The 20,978-nt window shown below is 49.6% G+C and overlaps 2 protein-coding genes across 4 annotated transcripts in view; both read left to right on the plus strand.

The window, feature by feature from the left end:
- The window catches only part of BICRAL (BRD4 interacting chromatin remodeling complex associated protein like), a 36,631-nt gene extending 32,611 nt beyond the window's left edge, over nt 1-4,020 (plus strand). Inside the window, 4 exon segments of the mRNA XM_023764146.1 lie at nt 307-451; nt 453-497; nt 499-608; nt 611-4,020. Of these exon segments, the coding sequence (XP_023619914.1) occupies nt 307-451; nt 453-497; nt 499-608; nt 611-1,056 (746 nt within the window). The 3' untranslated portion in view covers nt 1,057-4,020.
- Nucleotides 4,021-10,605: 6,585 nt separating this feature from the next.
- On the plus strand, nt 10,606-17,180 carry RPL7L1 (ribosomal protein L7 like 1). 3 transcript variants are annotated; one of them, XM_006100550.3, is made up of 7 exons: nt 10,616-10,897; nt 11,944-12,052; nt 12,691-12,854; nt 14,033-14,170; nt 15,329-15,438; nt 15,627-15,841; nt 16,284-16,478. In XM_006100550.3, the coding sequence occupies exons 1-6, from the start codon at nt 10,857-10,859 to the stop codon at nt 15,833-15,835; spliced, it is 771 nt and encodes a 256-aa protein (XP_006100612.1). In that variant the 5' UTR covers nt 10,616-10,856; the 3' UTR covers nt 15,836-15,841; nt 16,284-16,478. The 3 variants fall into 3 exon arrangements, with proteins under 3 accessions (XP_014321453.1, XP_006100612.1, XP_023619915.1); XM_014465967.2 differs by lacking the exon at nt 15,627-15,841 and having other exon boundaries at nt 10,606-10,897; nt 16,284-17,180; XM_023764147.1 differs by lacking the exons at nt 10,616-10,897; nt 12,691-12,854; nt 15,627-15,841 and adding an exon at nt 11,164-11,291 and having other exon boundaries at nt 16,284-17,180.
- The last annotated feature ends 3,798 nt before the right edge of the window (nt 17,181-20,978 follow it).

Raw genomic sequence — 20,978 nt, forward strand, 5'->3', positions numbered from 1 at the left:
AAGAAACCGGCTGGCACTGCATCTCATTTGTTTCAGACTGTTTCAGAGCAGTCCTTGTAACAGACTAGCAGGAGAGCGAGGCGAAGCGGAGCGCTGCCGTCGGTTTCCCTCTGCCATCAAGCAGCTGCCTTTGCAAGGAGGTCTGGCTCCTGCGGGAGGCAGCAGCCCGTGGCCCCGGGTGTTGAGCTTGGGCATCTCCTGGGACACAGGCCTCCTCCGTGGGGCGGGCGGGGCTGACCCCCGCCTGGGTCTGGGGTTTGGCTCTCGCTCCTCCGTTCATTCATGTTCTTTCTGCTCCGTTTCCAGAGGGCTTTCAAGCTGACTTCTGTTGCTCCTTCAAAACCCAACGCCCGCTGCCCTGCGAGCCGGCCGTGTGGGCCGGACCACCAGTCGTTCCTCCGACCAAGCTGTCAGTAGGGCCGAACCCAAAGCGCGGGGCGGAGCCCGCGAACCCGCACGCTCCACCCAGTGCCTAATCACATCGTGGTCTCCGGGAAAGAACATTTCTAAGAAGACGGAGTGCCCGGGCCGGGCGCTGCCGGGGAACGCGCGGTGCATCGCGGGCGGCGAAGGCAAGGTCGGCCGCAGGGACCCCGCCCCGGGCAGCGAGGGGGCCCCGGCCCCGAGGGGCCCCGGAGAACCGCGGCCAGACCCGATCACGGTCCCGGTCCCGAGAGCAAGCTCTCGAGCATCCTCGGCGACTCTCGCTTGGAGATGACGTGTAGCAATTCCTTCCAGGACAAAACTCGCAGGAATTCGCCCCAGAGCGACGTTTTACACACAGACATCATGAAGGGGTCGGGCGAGCCGCAGGCGGACCTCCAGCTCACCCGGAGCCTGGAGACCACGTTCAAGAACATCCTGGAGCTCAAGAAGGCGGGGCGGCAGGCCCCCAGCGACCCCGCCCGGGGCGCCGTGGAGCTGGACTTCCCCGGCTTCTCCCCCGCCGCCTCGCAGGACAGCTGCCTGGAGAAGTTCGCCCCGGACCACAGCGAAGGCGCCGTGGAAACGGACTCCATTTTAGAAGCCGCTGTAAATAGCATCCTCGAGTGTTAATCGCAGCTCCCGCCCGCCCGCCCGCCAGTTCCAGTCTCTCCTGCAAAAGCGAACGGACGGCTCCCGGCTCCAGCCCGCTCGGCCCATCACCATCCCTCCTGCTCTCACCCTGTTCTTCCTCAAGAGCAATACTCGCCGTGGGTCGGGGAGATCCGCCAGGGAACCAGTCCTTGTTAGAAAGCAGTCTGATAGGCCTACACATTGCAAGTGTTCTGAACGCGCTTTTAGTCAGTTTTTTGTTTACTTGTTTTATTTTCTTAAAAATACTGTGTAACTCAATGCGATCATAGGACCCTTGGCCCTGGGTAAAAAAAAAAAATCCTGACAATCATAAGTCATTTGAAAAGAACAGACTTATTAAAGAAAATCAAACAGGACTAATAGAAGCTACTTTTTAAAGCATACCCCACTGTATCTCCAAATTTTGGCTTTTTGGTTTTGTTGCTGTTGCTGGAGGGAGACCACATGGCTCTCCCCTCGCCGCCTCAGCAGTAGCTGCTGGCCGCTGCAGGGGACCCCTCGGCCCTGGGGTGGCCCAGGGGCGGCAGCCGGTGGCGAGGGTGCGGGCGTGTGCAGGGCGCCCCTGCTCATGTTCCGTGCTTTCCCGAGGCTCCTGAGCTCAGCCTCGCGCCTTCCCAGCACGTCCGAGGGGGCTGGCCCAGGCCTGCTCCGTTCCTAGCGCCGCAGCGTGACTGGGAGCCTCCGCTGGGCTGAGCAAAGGGAACGGAACCCGTGAGGTGGCACAGTGCACGGGGTGGGGCCGGGGTGCAGCCTGAGGAATAAATCTGTATATATGTAAAAGCATATATATGTTAACTGTGAGAAAAACAAGCGTTCTGCATTTTATGATTGGATAGAGTCAACATAGGATGTACCTTTTTGTTTGTTGCTGGGTTTTGTTTCCTTTAACCTCTCTTTGCACCCTCTCCCACAACAAACAGCCAAGCGTCAAAAGCACTTTCATTTGAAAACTATGTTGTAATTTTTCTGTTTAAACCTTAAGGGGACTTTGGCCTTGTTTATGCTGCTTGTTGTCTGAGCACAGTAGTCACCCCTGGCAGCAGTCATTACCAAAACACAGACAAACCAAAGGTAGCCAGCCAGCCCACCACGGAACGAGGAGATCTGGGACGCGGGAGTCCCACGCAAGAGCCAAAGGACGTGCCCTGTCATGGCTTGTGTTCGGCCTATGTTCATATTAGTGGACATGACATTGCTTTATTTATTTATATTTCTTTTCAGGGAGCTTTCCCCATTTCCTTTCTTTTGTGCCTGCCCAGGTCACCCCATTTCTGTGGTTACTGTCACTCTGGTGTCATGGTAACATCAGTTAGGTCCCGTCCTTGGGAAAGCTACATCATGGTATTTGCTGTGCACTGTCACACGGGCGTGAATGTGCCTGAGTGCTGACAGTGTGTACACACGCTCCCCTCCGTGTATGCACTCTCTCAGTTATTCTGTTTGTCTCTATGGCTTCAGAGGTGTGCCCGCTGGTGTCCACCCTGACACGTTGCCAGGGCCTGCTTCTGGCTGTCCGCAGAATGCGGGTGACTCCCATTGTCTTTTCCAGATTGGCCTGTGATGGAAAGGAAGGCTTCTGATTGCTAGAAAACGCAGCAACAGAAGACTGATAACACCCTGCCCCTTTGTCCCACCAAACAGAGAAACCCTGCCGACAGCCAGTCTTCATAAAAGCAGAGCACCTCCTCCCCACGCCCACCCCGCCAACAGAAACCGGAAAGTGTGGGCCATCTGAGGGTTACCATGTTTTCCTTACTTGTGCCAATGTCCACGCTGCATATCCCCCCTTTTTCCTTTATTGTAACATATTGGGAAGATACGTTGCTGTTGCCGGTTGGAACTTCCTGTTTGGGCAGCCCTGGGGCGGCACCCGGCCCTGAGCCCCAAGGTTTCACAGGCTCTTCTTCCTTTACGGCTCCTGCTCCCCTAATTCCTAGCAAGACTTAAAGATGGTTCCTCCTGATCAAATTCTCCTCATTGTGGAACTTTATACCGGGAAGCCTTTGCGAAGGCTGCTAATGAGTTACATTAATTACTGCGAATCAGTGGAATTTTTAAAAGAGACAAGATAAGCTCTGTGTACATTTGTTGCACCTCTTCCCCGTCCTGCCCTGCTACCCAAACCCTAGCTTTTCTATATACCACCTTCAAGGGTTTTTAAGCCCTAACACTTGTCTAGCAAATGGAGAGCCTCATTTACCAAAATGAAACTTGTAAATTTCTGTGTCCTTGTATGTAAGTTTACTTTTTATGGAGGAAAGATTCTAGATAATGACAAATGAAGATGACGAGATGTGTTTTACTCCTGTGATTAGGTTATGCGCACATAGGTCATAACCCGCATGCCGAGCCCTCTGGTGAAGGGTAAGAGAGCTCAGCCTCAGATGGCCAACCTTCAGTTGTTCAGGTTCATAGTCTAAGTTTTAGAACTACTTGTACTCAGTAACAAAAATCATTTCTTTCTCTCTTTTTTTTCTGTTGTTGTGGAAAAGTGTGAATTTGTTATGAAGCATTTGATTTTCTGTGTCCTTAAGTACTGCCTAAAGATAAAGCAAATTTTAAACCGGCAATTACGAAAAAAAGAACTATTTTAGCTCTGAAGAATTTAGTAGACTTTGTTAGATTAGGGAGGCCTTACAGACTGACTTGACTTAAAGAGGACGCGTCACTCACTGTCAGTGTGGTGTGGGCTTTATTTGCTTAAATACCTTCATTTGTATAGTATGTCTCACTTGAAATTGCTTTGTATACATTTTGTAAAAATATTTATAAAATGTTTTGTAAAAAAGTATAACAAATTGCAGTTTATTTTGTTATGTTGGATAAATACTGTTAAAAGAAACCAGTCAGTAACTATATTGTTAATCCATGGTTAGGAAATGTTTAGTTGGAGATTACAAAATGAAACAACCATTGCAATACAGCCAAAGATTTGGGAAAATGTGCAACTGTGATTGTCTTGATTTGCAAGTAGGAATGGCTGCTTTTCCCAGAAGAAGGGTAAGTAAGTGTTCAGTGGGAGTTCTGTTGAAATAAACTTACCATTGCCGAAAAGTAGCCTAGGCAGTGAGAAGGTAGGGTTTTAATTGATCGGCCTTTCCAAACGGTTACAAATTAAACCAAGTTGGTCGTGGGGAAAGTTTAGTCATGTACTTCTCTGGCCTCCATCCCTGCTCCTGTCACATGGATCCTTCCTAACTAGCGAAGGAAAAACAGGGTCATTTGAAAAGTTAGATAAGTGAGCCTCAATCTGTAGGAAGTTTCCTTCCATATATTCTTATATTTATTTTGTTTCTTCAAGGACAAGAAAGTAAGGGGATAAAGAACAAAAGCAGAGCCCTGGCCAGTGTGGTTCGGCTGGGCATCATCCCGTGCACCGAGAGGTTGCTGGTTTGATTCCTGGTCAGGGCACCTGCCCAGGTTGTGGGCTCAGTCCCCAGTAGGGGACATGCAGGAGGCAGCCAATCAATGTTACACTCTCACATTGATGTTTCTCTTTTCTCCCTTCCTCTCTAAAAGTCAACGAATTCTTTTTTTATTTTTTTTATTTAATATATTTTTATTGAGGAAGGGAGAAGGAGAGATAGAAACATCAATAATAAGAGAGAATCATTGATCAGCTGCCACCTGCACGCTCCCCACTGGGGACCAAGCCCAAAACCCAGGAATGTGTCCTGACCGTAAAGAAAACTATTTCATATAAGACTTGTTCCAGCACTACCTGGGTACCTCAGTTGGTTAGAGCATTGTCCCGATATACCAAGGTTGTGTTTTCAATCCCAAGTCAGGGCACATTAAAGAACCAACCAGTGAATGCATCATAGGTGGACAACAGATCTCTCTCTCTAAAACCAATAAATAAAAATTTAGCCCTTGCCAGTGTGGCTCAGTTGGTTGGAGCATCATACCATATACCGAAAGGTTTCGGGTTCAATTCCCAGTCAGAGCGCATACCCAAGTTGTGGGTTCTATCTCTGGTTGGTCAGGACGCATGTGGGAGACAACCAATGTTTCTCACATCTCTCTCTCTCTCTCTCTCATCAATTTTTTTTAAAGTATAAATAAATAAATACATTTTTAAATTTATTTCAGAATTAACATGTTTCTCTTTGGAGTCACACCTTTGACCAGAATGGTAAGAAATACCCATGTAACCTTATCTGTAAAGTTAGTCCCATGAGGCCCTTCTGCGTTCCTGTCCTCACGAGTGTGACTCTACCCAAATCGTTAGGGAAACTACCAGAGGGTGAAATATATTTCTAGGGATGACAGTATAGGACTCCTTAAATTTCTCTTTGGGGCCTAGAACTTATACTCACACCCTTATTTATGGCTTCATTGCTTCCCCTGCCCTTAAAGCAGTAGCAGCCGTGAACACAACATTCAACAACAACCAATATGTAAATAGGAAGTTGTCATATAACTAACAGAAATTAGGATACTTCCTGCTTGAATCGTCACATCAGTGGATGGATTCCCTAATTATTTTTATTTTTGCAGTGTTGCCCTGATGTCGAGCTTCTCTCCTTACTAAGGACAAATGTGTGTCCATCCTGATGCTCTTGTCCCCCTTGGACCCTTTGCAATGGGGATGCCCCCCGGGTGACGAGTTAGGAGGGACCATCTGACTGCTTAGTTAGGATCAGTGTCTGTCCCCAGGGGCAGGCCCAGAGGAAAGAACCAGGCATCTTCTCTGAGGAGGGGGAAGCCCTCAGCCCTGGCTGTGGAGGTGGGAGGCCTTGTTTCAGGAGGGACCCTAGTCCTCCCTGATGTGGAGGAAGTAGCCAGTGGATTCTTGGAGACAGAGGGAAGGGAAGAGACACAAAACCCCCACCATCTGGGGAATCGCTGAAATAGCATCGCTCAAGCAGGACTAGCTATGCTGTCTTTGGGACTAACTCCCGAGACAGGTAGGGCTCCTGGGGACCGGCTGAAGGTGGAGCGCAGTAACCGCCAAACCTTGGAGCAGTTTACAGGCACGGGCTAGACACGGGGGACGTGTGTAACTGAGGATGATTTCTGTTCTCTAGGAGTCCAAATCTAGAGAGAAAACAAGCAAATAACTAGGTACGTTTGGGAACCGGCCGGATGGAGTTCCAGAGAAAAGAAACTGGAGCTGAAACTCTCCAGGACTGCCACTTGGTAGAGAGCGACAAACTGGATTTCCCTGCCCTGGTTCTTAGTGCAGTTTCCTGAGTGATGTTTGAGAACAAATATGTAGACTTTCTGCAGGGATGCAGGTAAAGGACGTTTGTAATTATAGTGTTAACATGTGGAGAAATCTGTCCCAGTATGCACACAAATGCTGGAGGCTCGTTTGTCGTATAAAGTAGGTTCTGTTACGTGAACAGCCTGCGTCTGCATTGCTGCAGGGGAAAGGCCTTTATGAGAAACCTCTCTGTATCCCTCGCGCACAGGTGCTGTAGCCCGGCCTTTGACAGCAGCTGCAAAGGCAGGACGATCCTCCTGGGAAATCTAATTTCTGTGAAGGTCAAGGAGAGCCGTGCGAGGGGGTGGGCAGCAGCATCTGCAAGTAGGTGCCAGTGCTTCATCTCACAGGGACTCAGCTGCCTCCACAACAAACTAGGAAGACTCGTCCGGAAATGAAGCTGCCTCCATTCCTTGGTGTAAAATGATGTTATTGAAGACGTGTGGAAGGTAGAAAAAGCTAATGTTCCATTATCCCTGGGATAATTGAGAAGAGGTTTGGGTTTCCGGTTTTGTTTGGTTTTACCTTCTGCACACTGTCTCCTTCCTACCCCAGCTTTCTGTGTCTGTCCTTAACCCTCGAAAAGCTGCTGCCCCTCACCTGTTCGCTCCTTTTTCCTTCCCACTTTTGCTCCCTTACGTTTGTTTTTCAAGATCAAAAGCTGCTGTCCATGTTGTCTTCCCCAACTCCAGGCTCATCTGGCTGCTCTCACACTACAGTGAGTTCTCACTTAAGGTCGTTAATAGGTTCTTGGAACTGCGGCGAAACGGCGAGAAGGAAACCAATTTTACTGAAAGCCAATTGATATAAACAAGTTACGTTCCTGTGGCATCTCATTAACGTTGTCATGTAGCGACGTTATTCCAGGACCTGCTGTAATCTCTTTCCCACATGCTTCCTGGTAACCCACGTCCCTCTGAGGAAACAACAAGGAAAGCCTGAAACGAAGGACATGGGCTGCTAGAAGGGTCGTAATCCAGGAAGGAGGTGTGGGGCAGATAGGAAACTGCAGGTGGACCCCCTTTCCGGTGTGGGGGGTGTGGTGGTTTTGCCTTTCGGAGAAGGCACTGCTTCATTATCTAAGTGAAAAGAGTAGGGTTACAAATAACCCCAAAGTGCAAAGAACACTGACATAACTTATTGTGGGATTTGTTAGCAAAGGGACCCTGGGGTTAATTCAGGGAACCACAAAATGTTGGTCCTGAAAGGAGTCTTAAAAAACATACAGTCGAGGAGTTTCTAAAACAGACAAATCACAGGAGGCTAATGACCTAGAGAGCTTTCATTAAACCAATAAATATGTGATAAACAAAGGGCATACCACACAATGTAAGCCTTGCTCCCATTCCAGGCCCCGCTCCCATTTCCCAAAAATAATACCCATCTACACTTTTTTGTATATCCTTCCAAAATTGTTGCATACAAATACATCTATAGCCAAAAAACAAAAACAACTAGGACCATGCTCTTACACCCTGTTCTGTATCTTGCTTTTTCAAATACAATCCAATACAGACATTTTCCAAATGTCTTAGAATTTTATAGTCAGGATTCTGTGATGGCAAGCAACAGAAACTGATCTGGTTAACTAGCATAAGGCGTTTTATCGGAAGGGTAAGGATTGAAGGGAAGTTTGAAAAAAACACCAGGCTTGAGCAGCACAGGAACAAGGAAATTCCAGGAGGTTTCACTCAGTAGGTGGAAATCCTTAAAAGGCTTGCCGCAAACCTACATTTCTTCCATCACCACTGCTCAAGATTCAAAACCAAGGAAGGTAAGTTTACGGTCCCAGGCCCCTCCCACTGGGCAGGTGAGAGGCCTGGAACAGGTCTCCCAGAACCCTTTCACGTTATGCGTGGAGGGCAAGCTTGTGGTACTCCACTCCCACAGATGTACACGATGAGGGACCGTTCACTGGAGAAAGGGAATATCGTTGGGAAAGAGGACTGGATGTCAGCAGGCCAAAAAGTGAAAAACACCTACCACTGAAGTTTTGGGGACTTGAGGACCTACATCACTACATATAATTGCAGAGTCTTCCATACATTTTTAATTTTTTTATATTAGAGAGAGAGAGGAAGGTAGAGAGAGAAACACTGATTTGTTGTTCCATTTATTTATGATTCATTGGTTGATTCTTTTTTTTAAATATATTTTATTGATTTTTTACAGAGAGGAAGGGAGAGAGATAGAGTTAGAAACATCGATGAGCGAGAAACATTGATCAGCTGCCTCTTGCACATCTCCTACTGGGGATGTGCCCGCAACCCAGGTACATGCCCTTGACCGGAATCGAACCCGGGACCCTTCAGTCCGCAGGCCGACGCTCTATCCACTGAGCCAAACCGGTTTCGGCCATTGGTTGATTCTTGTATGTGCCTTGACTGGGTATTGAACCGGCAACATGGCTGTATCAGGATGACCTTCTCACCAACCCAGCTACCTGGCCAGGGCCTTCCATAATCTACGTAATCACTCCCTAACGATGGACAACTGAAGTGGTCAAGAAAAAAGAGAGCAGAAGCCTCTGAGACAAGCTACGGAGAATAAGATTCTTGAGGCTGTGAATGGCCATGCCAGGCTCTCACTCAGAAACCTCCCTTAGAAAAAAACCCACGATCATCTCACCCGGGGTGAGAGCCCGTGCTCAGAGCTCAGTAAACATGTTCAGTTAGTGAGGGATTTTTGGTTGGAGCCTCCATCCCTTTTTCTCTGATCAGCCTGGTGGGAGGGTGGCGTTGGCACTGAGACGAAGGACGCTCTCAGCACCACCCGCGGGCACTGGATCGCCGTCCCTGAATCCTGGCGTCCAGTCTTTTCAGCCAGTGTTGCTGATAGCCCTGAAAGTCCTCCCCTCTCGCATATGTCCGCTCCACAGAACCTGCCTTTTACCTCTCGGGGAAGTTACAAAATATTGACTGATTTTGGTTCTTTGTTCGGTGTCCAATGGATGTGCCACACTTTGGTGATGCTTCTGTTTGGCTCCTCACAAAGGAAGACACATGGGGTGGCGGGTGAGAAGGAGCCTCCCACCACGTCTGTGACCCTGACCACGGCACTGCCCTTCGGTATCTACTCATCAGGGAGCGAGCTCTGTGCGGGGCACCTTCTTTCTGGCTGGACTGGTTACACAGCTGATACCAATACGATGCCTGGCACGCGGCCAGCAAGCCCCTGCAGGTGTCCACTGTTGTGACAGGTGCTGTACATCAGAGACTAGGCGACAAGCTCCCTGCCTTCTGAGCACCCGGTCTAAGTAGAGAAGCAACAGGCCAAACGGTACAGGATGAAGTCTGTGGGGGTCCCTGGGAGTGCTGACGGCCAAATAACCACATCGCTCTATCCTTACTGTGCTGGATACTTGGCAAAGCCTGGAGACTTTTTTTTTTTTGCCACAACTGGCGTGGGGATGCTACTGGCTTATAGTGGGTGCAAGTTTGGGATGCTGCTCAACACCCTTACAGCGCACAAGACAGCCCCCTCCCCATAACAAATAATTATCCGGGGCCCCAAATGCCACTAGTGCCAAGATGAAGAAGCCCGTGCTGAAATGGAAAAAAAGAAAGAGGAACCTGTGCTAGACGTCTAGGATCAGGCATGGTCCCGGCCCTGCCAGGGTCACGGGGAAGAGGTGTGTGCAGGAATTCGGAGAAAGGGCGGAGACTGCTTAGAGCCTTGCTGGTTAAACTGTATTCCTAGACCCGAAGCATCCCTTCGACCTGACGCCCCCGCCCCTCCCGAGTAAGTATCTGCCCCTCCCGAGTAAGTATCTGCATTTTCGCAGGACCCTCGGGTGGCTTCTGTGCACACAAGTGCTTGAGACGCGAGGTCTGAAGGTTTTACTAGGACCAGAGAGAAGGCAGCGTATTCCAGGCGCAAGAGGGAATGTTCTGGGAGGACGAGGAGGCAGGCACTCCCGGTTCTCGGTCCGGCCGCGGTAACACCGGCGCTGCTGCCGGCGGTCGGTGTCCGTGCCCGGCGCTCCCCCGGAGCAGCTCACACACCCTCCTGAGGCTGTTGGGGGGGGAGGGGGCCGTTATTATCCTCGTTTTGTGGGTGAAGGAGACTAAGACGTAGATCAAGGGCCCGCTGCTGGAGCTGGGCCGACGGAATCAGGGCTGCACTTTCCCGCCCGACGTCGTCCACAAGACCTCCGCCCCCGGAGAGCCGAAGCCGCTGCCGCGCGCTCTCCGTAGGGAGCGAAAAGACGGCCCGGAAGCGGCCCGTCTTCCCTTCCACGAAGCCCAGCGGAAGCCGGCGGAGCAGCGCCCGCCCCCACCGGAAGTCGTCGTGCACGGTGGGAAGCGTTTCCTTGTTTATAGCCCAGCCCCCGGCATATGAGACTATAGCTTGAGTGAAAAGGGTTTTGAGTGTTACAGGGCTCCAAAGCCCTTGGGAGCAGTGTAAAGAAAGCTTTGTGCAACCTCTGGCAGGAATCGGGGCTGGCGTGACCTCCGCGGTGGCTGCTGCTAACTGGACGCCGGCTCTCCGGGACGCGAGGCTAAGAGACGTCTCTATGGTCAAGTACACATAGAGCGGTGCCTCGCTTCCCCACGCGGTGGGACTGCGCATGCGCTGGTGCTGCAGCTTTGGCAAGATGGCGGAGGAAGAGTGAGTATTTGGGACTCTGAGTCTCTGGCGTGGGTCTCAGGGCATCCGGTGCCATCCACGGGTTGGCGGGAAATAGGGATACTTGTGGCCTGAAGGAAGGGAATGGAAAAGGCTCCAGATTACGGAGGATGGGGGTGTAGAGCGGGGACCGTAGGGCTCGGGCGAGCCGGCGGGCAGCGGGGGCCGTCAAGTTCCGGTGACATGGAGGGGCGAGGATTGACTTCCAGGCCGCGGGGCTGGAGTTGGGTTCACCGAGCCTGATTTAGGATTCCCGCTGCGAATGGGTCTGCGCCCGCCCCAGCCCCAGGGTTTTACAAGGATGTCCTCGCTGCTAGTGTCTGTGAAAGGCTGTGTCAGTAAAAGCTACTTGGACTTGAGGAACAGTGGCTAAAGGGTTCGTGATTTTTTTGTATGCTTTCATTGATTTTAGAGAAAGAGAGAAACATCCATCGGTTGTTCGGGTAGGCACCTCAGTCCGGGCGTGTGCCCTGACGAATAGGTTTGGTGCTCGGGCCAGGGCGGAAGTTCATGACTCGCTAAGCAGCGGTTCTCAACCTGTGGGTCACGACCCCTTTGGGGGGGCGTCGAACGACCCTTTCACAGGGGTCGCCTAAGACCATCGGAAAACATATATATAATTACATATTGCTTTTGTGATTAATCACTATGCTTTAATCGTGTTCAATTTGTAACAATGAAAATACCTCCTGCATATCAGATATTTACATGACGATTCATAACTGTAATGTTGCTACTGTTATGAATCGTAATGTAAATATCTGATATGCAGGATGGTCTTAGGCGACCCCTGTGAAAGGGTTGTTCGACCGTCAAAGGGGTCGCAACCCACAGGTTGAGAACCACTGGTTTAGAGTAAGCAATTCCCTCTAGCTGAAGACCACCACTAATATGCACAGGTTTCGGGGGAGTCTCGGTTCTTAGGACTTTGAAGACGGCAATGTTTGCCGAAGCCTAGGAAATGGTTTGGAGGTCCATTGAAGATGCGTTTCCCAGACATTGTCACTGACCTCAATTTTATGTATCAGGCAAAGAAAAAAGATCCCTTTGGTTCCAGAAAACCTCCTGAAAAAGAGGAAGGCGTACCAGGCCCTCAAAGCCACCCAGGCGAAGCGGGCACTTCTGGAAAAGAAGGAGGTAATTGTGGGGACCCAGGAGGATGGAGTGAGAATGATCATGTGTTGATTTTCATCCGGCTCTGGTTGAATTGGATTTGGTGCCCCACCCCCGTCAGTTCGATGGTTCGTGCCTTCATTTAGCAAATCTTTATCAAACGCAAACTGTGGGCAAAATACTGGAGTAGTTTGTTCAGAAACACGTGGGAGGGAAGCTTGTACCATCTGGGTTCATACCAAGTGATTTGAGAGACCAGACGTGTCACTGGGGAAAACAATCTTAGCATCTTTTTTTAAATGTGCTGTTTGCTCAGTGTTTTGGGGTAAATATATATATTTTGGAGGCAGGGAACAAACGCGTGCGTGTTTTGTACTTTAGGATGCTTAACTGTTAGGTTCCCAAAAACGCCTGTAGGTAAACATTGGTTAACAGCACGTGAGTGAACTTATCAAGGACTTTTCTCAGCAGTTCCCAGGTTTGCTCAACTCCATCTTCTCTTGGTGTCTCATTTTTTCTTTACATGAGAATGAAGGAGTTGGTTTGCTCCCTTTGCAGACGTAAGGGAGATAAGCTCTACTGATAGTGATTAATGCCTTACTGTCCTGGAAGTAAAGGTGACTAGAGACACCAAGTGGTGATGCTGGTCTGCCTCTCCGTAGCAGAGGAAAGGAAAAGATATCAGGTTTAAGCGACTGGAATGGTTCCTGCACGATGCCTGGCGGCAGCGACGTGACAAGGTGCGCCTCAGACGGCTGGAAGTGAAGCCGCACGGTTTGGAGGTGCCAGATGAACATTCCTTGGCCTTCGTTGTGCGCATCCAAAGGTAGGCCACTCGCTCAGCTACGCGAGGCTGGGGGCAAACTAGTGATTAGGCTCTAGACCCCTTTCTGGGGAGATGAGGTAAAAATAGGCCTGAAGCCACTAGGTGAGTTGTGCCGGGAATTCAGGGTTGAGCACAGCATTGGTTTTGTCTTTGAGGTTAAGGAACTGATCTTAGGCAAATAGACATGAAAATACACTGTGCTGTGAGGGTTAAGTTCTGGATTGGTGGGGGGACAGTGTGTATACAGGTTGAAGACACTCTTCTAAAGCAGGAGCTTGAAGCTGAGGCCTGCAAACATGTAAGGAGTTCACCAGTGTTAGGGAAAGGCTTTCCACGGGAGCTGCAGAAAGTCCTGAAGTGGGGGAATTAGGGCATCTCTAGGAACAACCAAGGTCAAGTGGATGGAGCATAATCGGCGCTAGGGAGAGACATGAAAATTGTTGGGGTTTTTTGCATTTTTTAATTGATTTCAGAGAGGGAGAGAGAGAGAGAGAAACATTAATGATGAGAGAGAATCGTTGGCTGGCTCCCTCCTGTACTGCTCCACACTGAGGATCAAGCCTGCAACCTGAGCATGTGACCTGGTTCATAGGTCGATGTTCAACCACTGAGCCACACTGGCCAGGCATTTTCCTTACTCGTTCCTACTTGCACATACAACTCTGCCTCTTTCTGTTTCCCCTGCCCAATCACCCAAACCAGAAACCTGTGTATTTTAAATATTTATGAGCCTTGCTTACCAGACCTCCTACACTGTCAATAGTCTATTTCCTGGGCTATCACTTTAGTTTTCTAACTTTTCCTGCTTCTGGTGTCACATTCTCAGATCTGTTCTCTGTACCCAAAAAGAAATCTGATCTTGTCTTTACTTAATATTTTCCATCACTTTTACTGTCCATAGAAGCAAGTCCAGCTTCCTTAGCTTGATATACATAGGCCTACACCCCCCGACACACACCACAAATTCTGGGACCACCTCTGTTCCCATAGCACCTCAGGCATGGCTGCACATTGTGTGGAAATGATCCACTCTGCGGCTGCCTCTTCCTCTACTGAACTCTGTAAGGCACAGTCTGTGTCTTGCTCTCGGTGTGGCCAGGAGTGGCGTACATCTCACAGGTGCTGGTTGGGCTGACATAAATGAAATAGAGCCTGACTTTCTCTGCTCTTCATTTCAGGATCAGGGGGGTGAGCATGCTGGTACAGAAAACCATTGCAAGGCTTCGCCTGAAGAAGATTTTCAGTGGTGTCTTTGTCAGAGTGACCCCCCAGACCATAAAAACGCTGCGTATAGTGGAACCGTATGTGACCTGGGGGTGAGTAAGGCTTTTGTGTGTGTGGCTTCACATTAGGTTGTATTTGAGCGTGTTGAGAACATTAGAATGCACAGGGTGCTATTCCCCAAGGCTCCTGTTGCTGTGTTGAAAGAACATTTTGCTGTGACCACAGTCACCAGAAATCAGTGGCCAGCCGCAAGAACCTTGGGATATGGGGCAGGTAGAGCAGGGGATACCGTGCTGCTGGTAATGTGCCGTGGACAGTACCATGCAGGGCTTGTTCCTCTAGGCCAGCGGTTCTCAACCTGTGGGTCGCGACCCCTTTGGCGGTCGAACGACCCTTTCACAGGGGTCGCCTAAGACCATCCTGCATATCAGATATTTACATTATGATTCATAACAGTAGCAACATTACAGTTATGAAGTAGCAATGAAAATAATTTTATGGTTGGGTCACAACATGAGGAACTGTATTTAAAGGGCCAGAAGGTTGAGAACCACTGCTCTAGGCCACAGCTGAGTGCAGTGGGTAGAACAGAAACTAATTATTGGAGTCTTAAAGCAGAACTAGAAGCAGTGCTTGTGTAAGAGTAATGTTTCTTCAAACATTAAACCCAGCAAAGGCTTGAATTTAGTTGTAAGCTCTTGCACCATCTTGAGTAGAGGGACACCTAAGGCCAGAGTCCTAGACCAGTGATGGTGAACCTTTTGAGTTCGGCGTGTCAGCATTTTGAAAAACCCTAACTTAACCCTGGTGCCGTGTCACATACAGAAATTTTTTGATATTTGCAACCATAGTAAAACAAAGACTTATATTTTGATATTTATTTTATATATTTAAATGCCATTTAACAAAGAAAAATCAACCAAAAAAATGTGTGTCATAGGTTCACCATCACTGTCGTAGACTATAAGCCAGGACTTACTTTATTTGTGTCTGGGAAATAAACTTTTGCCTGGTAACATTTTTGTCCATAAATTGTAATTCAAATTTGATAGTCAGGCCGCTCTGGTTTTTTACCCTCTTCACTGGGTGTGCCCTCGCATCCCAGCTGCAGTGTGATTGCAGGACGCTGTGTGGTGAGGGGAAGGGGTAGTGGGGAGCACCTCTCCTCAGCCAGGCTGCAGGACTGAGTGGCAGTGTAAGGCAGTGTGCCAGGGGGCAGCTAAGGCTGTTCTTTATTCTGCCTCCCTTAGATTTCCCAATCTGAAGTCTGTCCGGGAGCTCATCTTGAAACGTGGACAAGCCAAGGTCAAGAATAAAGTCATCCCTTTGACAGACAACACAGTGATTGAGGAGCATCTGGGTGAGTACTGCATCTTAGGGATAAGTTTTGGCAAAAAGCAAGGCTCTTTGGTGGTCCTGTGTGGGGTCCAGGTTGTATTCTTCTTGAGATCCCAGGAACCCGCTGAGTGCCCAGTTCTGGGGTATGAGAGCCTCTGAGCACACGCTGGGGAAATGTCGAATAAAGGAAGCTGCCCTTGTGTTTCTTAGGGAAGTTTGGTGTCATTTGCTTGGAAGACCTCATTCATGAAATTGCCTTTCCGGGAAAGAATTTCCAGGCGATCTCAGGGTTCCTGTGCCCTTTCCATCTCTCGGTAGCCCGTCACGCTCCCAAGAATAGAGTGGGCTTCCTCAAGGAGGTGGGCTCCCCCGGTTATCGAGGTGAACGCATCAACCAGCTCATCCGGCAGCTGAACTAAGCCCAGGTGAGGTGGGGCTGCAAACTGCCCTTTGCTAACTTTCTGGGCTAAGCTTTGTCACTTAAAAGTTCTTTTTGCGTTTGCCAGTATATGAGAGGAACTTTGGCATTGGGGGCGAGAGGAGGCTGGTATTTACAAGTCTAGTGGATGGAGACGTGCTTGGAAGGGTGAATGCCTGGTTAGGACATGGGACTGTGTATTCCAAGAGTTACAGGCTAGGAAATGTTGAGCAGTGAAAGAAATCTCTGTATTAGTGTGGTTATTTAGCGGAAAGTGGGGAAAGAGTAATACTAAAAACTAAATAGAAAGGATTTGAAGGTCTAAACAATCCATTTTGTTGAAGGAATCTTAACTCTGAAAGTGCTCTTTATTGTGGTTACTGCAGTTCTCTTAAGTGCCAGGTCACAGTTCATTTGTATTAACAAAGTTGTGTTTTCCTTCCTCCCAGAATATCTGAAAGCACACTGCACTGGAAGCATGTGTTTCTGTTTTTTGGAATTATCCAGTATCTTCAAAGAAGATTATTTTCTGCTATATCTTCAGAAACTGCAGGGGAAGGGTCAGGGAAAAGATGGTGGTGATGTCCCACTTCCAAAGGAAAAGTCCAGTGTGTTTCCCACGTTGGCCACTGCTGCCACCTCTGAAATCAGCCAAGAACTCATGCCATGGAGGAGAGGGTCCTGCGTCACAGATAGGAGATGTCCCTCGTCACATCTGTGCCCAAGCGTGAACTCAAGACGGCAGTGGGCCCAGCCCAGAGGCATACCTGAACTTGGGGTTCCCATTGCCTCGTTTTGGAAAGAACTTGAAATACATTTAGAAGAGCACGAAAATGGGGCTCAATTGTCTCTGTTGTGTGTCCGTGTTCCAGCTTTTCGGTGACAGCTTTGAAAGCTCTCAGGCTTGACTGGCTCTAAATTTACCTGGTGGCTTCCTTTTCCTAGCTCAGGATTTTAACCTATTCTTGGATTTGTGAGAAGGGAAGGACCATTTCCCCAAAAAAACATGCATCCACTCCAATTTTTGCTCAAGGGCTTAGGGTGTTCATAGACTCTTCTCAGGGACCCATGCACCTTACACGAGAAAGTCCTGCACTATCAGGAGTGGTTACTCAGGTCTGGCCTTGCTAATCTGGTTCCCTGTCCTGTGGAAAACCAGAGCTTACAAGATCGCCTTTTCCCTTCAAGCTCATGGGTGTTTCCTGTTAGGAACACAGTGGTAGAGACTGAGCCCCTACACCGACTTTAACTTGGGGTATTGTCCCCCATTTATTTCTGCTCGGCTTTACGATCAATTTTCTGGTTTCCCTGATGATCCGTCCTCTGCTTTAAGAACCCAAAATCAGCCCTGACCAGTTTGGCTCAGTGGATAGAGCGTCGGCCTGTGGACCGAAGGGTCCTGGGTTCGATTCCAGTCAAGGGGATGTACCTTGGTTGCGGGCATATCCCCAGTGTGGGGTGTGCAGGAGGCAGCTGATCGATGTTTCTCTCTCATCGATGTTTCTAACTCTCTATCCCTCTCCCTTCCTCACTGTAAAAAATCTAAAATATATTTTTTAAAAAAATTTAAAAAAAAAAAAAAGAACCCAAAATCAGGAAAAAATGAACCATTTTCTTAGTTTGGCATGGATGAAATTGGCACTATTTGGTCTTTTAGGCCCTGGGCAAGCTTAGTTACACCCTTTCCTTGTGGGGCACGGCTGCAGTGTTTTGGACAGGTTCAAGCCTTGGACTGAGGCAGTGGTTGGCAAACTCATTAGTCAACAGAGCCAAATATCAACAGTACAACGATTGAAATTTCTTTTGAGAGCCAAATTTTTAAAACTTTATAGGTAGGTACATTGTTATTAACTTAATTAGCGTACTCCTAAGGCTTAGGAAGAGCCACACTCAAGGGGCCAAAAAGCCGCATGTGGCTCGCGAGCCGCAGTTTGCCGACCACGGGACTGAGGAGAGGGCACCGTCCTCATTGCCACATGCAAGTCCCAGCTTGGAGGGCAGAGCTTTCCCAGCACAATTATAACAGATACAGTTGTAAACTTGAACCTATGGTCTGAACACGTGGCCCCACGTGCCTGAGTGATAAAGTTCGGGTGCATGTAGTTGAGTAGGGTTGAAACCCACGAGTATGCTGTAAACATCTTGATCACGCCCTTTGCCTCGTGGCATCTGCTATAAAATAAAGACAGGGCTGTGGGCGCCGGCGCTGTCCATCAGAGGAGCAGCGTCCCACCGAGACCCAGCTTTCATTCTCTTGTCTATCTTTTCTAAGCCTTTCATTGCCCCCACTCAGGGTCACTGAACCAGGCTGAGCTGGCATGAGTCTGCCATGGCCATGCTGGCTCCCCACATTTCCTTGCATATTCTAGGCTGCAGATCCCTCCAGGAGTATTGCTCTCTATCCTGCTGGTAATGCTGTAATAGACCAACATGAGGACACTAATGCTCCTGGGACGTTACTCTTGACAAGGGTCTGATCCTGCCTATGTTGTCATAAGTGTGTCTTCTCTTCTGCCACTCAGTTGCCTCAACCTGCCATCTCAGCAGTTGGTGAAGGTGTGCCAGGCCCAGGTTAAGACTTGAAAATATGCTTAGCCAGTGCGCCTGATCCTTAAGATCAGCCTTGCTGCAGTTTGGCTCATGGGCCCTCAAACATAGCTGTGAGATGGAGTTAGTGTAACAGTGCCTCAGAGTGTGCCAGGTTATGAGGTAATTAATTCGGTGGTTGCCTCAGGAGTTAACCTGCCAGGAGTAGATGTTACTCTAACACTGGAGAGCATTGTGAAATCAGATTACAGGGATGTGTCTAACGTCATGGGAAAAGAGCATTGTGGAAGCCCAGAGTTTGTATCCCAGATCTCTTACACTAAATACGGGAATAAGATTTTCACTCTTGCCTGTACAATGGGGCTGATTGTGTAGTCTAGCCTGTCTGCCTCACATGGTGGTTAAAGGATTAAGGAAAATAAGTTTTTAACTTAGAATTCTGTATCTATACTAGTACATATAAAGGCCTAAGCGGCCAGGACTACTGGTTGACCAGTCGCTATGATGTGCAGTGACCACCAGGGGGCAGGCGCTCAATGCAGGAGCTGCCCCCTGGTGGTCAGTACCTCTACCTCCCCCCATAGGCCTCCATCTCTGGCCAGGCTGAGGGACCTCACCAGGCGTGCACCCGACATGTCTGTATCGAGTGCCGTGGTATGCCATTCCCCAAACAAGTGGGACTGTCCTGGGAAAAGCAGGAAGAGAAGGCGCAGGGAGCCAGATCCAGCGGTTAGAGCCAAGGGTTCTGGGGTTTGATTGGCTGTTCTTCAATGCCTTGGGACTTAATTTGCTTAATGCATTTTTTAAGTCATTTTGAGGCCAGATTTGACCATCAAACCTTTTATTAACTGTCTGGAGAGTGGCTGTCCAAAATGAATGCCACTTGAATCCTAAATTCACTTCCACAACCATCAGAATAAGCTGAAGCAGTATATAAACACGTTATCAACATTTCTAAGTTCTCAGTGTGTCCTAAGTTGCATTTTAAAAATGAAAACACATTGATGCATAGCAAATAGAATGAGATTTGTTTCCATTGCATTAAAGGGCTTTTTGAAATTTTTTATTGAAATACGGGCACAAAACAACCCCATGGTGCTCCCAGGAGGCTTAAGTCCAGCTGAGACAGGTCAGGGCGGAATACTGGTCAGTACCCAGTTTTCAGTCCGAGTTTATGCGGGACAGTCCCCTCCAGATCTCGCAGCTGCAAAGGATCTCGAGCCTCGGGAACCCACGACGGCCCCTTAGGAAGACGTGGTCCTCGGTCCGCCGAGCCGGGCTCCCCCAGGTGTTCCCTCCTTCCCTACCCGAGGGTCAGCGTGCCTGTGGCCCGGGTCTAGGGCGGCGGCGCCGGGGCCTCGGCCGAGCCGGTGGCCTCCCAGGGCTTGGGCCTCCGCGGGAGCCGGGACGCCGTGGGTTCGCCATGGGTCGCCGCGATCTGGCGCTTTTTCAGGCCGGGGAGCTCCCGGCCCTGCTGCACCAGCTGCAGGAGCTGCGCCAGGGTCACTGAGGCCGGAGCTGACTCCGCGGGCGGGGGGGCTCGGCCTGACCAGCTCGCACTGCCTGGCGGGTCCATGTCCGACAGCGCAGCGGACCGGCGTGTGGGAGGCAAACATTTCCGGGAAGTATGGGTGCAACCACCTCGCAGGGGCCACAGGCCATACCAAGCCGCCCAGACAGGGGGAGCACGTGAGAACCATGACCGGCTCTGCTCAGAAACGCTTGACACACACATGCACAACTTCCCCCACCCAGAGCCTCCACGGTGGAAGGCTTTGGGGGAAACAGGAAGGCTCGCCATAACAATGTGCAAGAAGACCCACGTGTGCGCACGTACCTCCTTTCATGCGCACGTACCGGGACACCTGCATAGTCACAAGGCGGGCTCAACAACGTCCTGGGCTCCAGCACCCACGGAAAGCAACCGTGGAGCTGTCTCCAGGAGCCTCCAGAGAACTGGGAATAAGTGACAGCCCTGCGGAGCCTGGCCCCTCCTTCCATCAAGACCCCCTGGTGTTCCCAAAGCTGGTGAGAAAAGAGGAAGCCAGGCCAGGTGTGCTACAGCCCCTCTGGCTGCTTGGAAAGCCAGGCCAGTGGTTCTCAGGTTTCTAAGTTTATCGGAAGCTAGCTGATCTGGCAACACCGCCTTAATCATGGAATCAAAGTTCATTACATTAACAGGACAGACTAGCACCACGTGTCTCCTGATGCGATGCTCTGAGGACACTGCGGATGTAGGAATACTACATCTCTTCTGTCGTATTCCTGCCAAAAATGTTCACTCTGAACCTCATCTTGAGGGAATGGACAGACAAACCAAAGTGAGAGTCATCCTGCAAAATGACTGGCCTGGACACTTTATAAATGTTAATCTCATGGGAGAGCATTCTGGATCATGTGGGTGGGCCACATACATACCATCACAACGGTCCCTAGAAGAAGGAGGGAGTGTTTGAGTCAGAGAAGGAGATGCGATGATGGAAACTGAGGCAGACAGATTGGAGGTATATGCTGCCGGCTTTGAAGACGGAGGAAGGAGCCACAAACCAGGGAATACAAGAGGCTCCTGGGAGCTGCAAAAGGCAAGGAAATAAGGA

This window comes from Myotis lucifugus, unplaced genomic scaffold (assembly GCF_000147115.1).
Source record: "Myotis lucifugus unplaced genomic scaffold, Myoluc2.0 scaffold_318, whole genome shotgun sequence".
NCBI lineage: Eukaryota > Metazoa > Chordata > Mammalia > Chiroptera > Vespertilionidae > Myotis > Myotis lucifugus.

What these genes read in the sequence shown, in the direction of transcription:
- RPL7L1 (XM_014465967.2), top strand. Translation starts at nt 10,857, where the DNA reads ATGCGCTGGTGCTGCAGCTTTGGCAAGATGGCGGAGGAAGA. An exon ending in CACTTCTGGAAAAGAAGGAG is followed by an intron (nt 12,053 to 12,690) that starts GTAATTGTGGGG and finishes GCCTCTCCGTAG; the next exon opens with CAGAGGAAAGGAAAAGATAT. An exon ending in GAACCGTATGTGACCTGGGG is followed by an intron (nt 14,171 to 15,328) that starts GTGAGTAAGGCT and finishes TGCCTCCCTTAG; the next exon opens with ATTTCCCAATCTGAAGTCTG.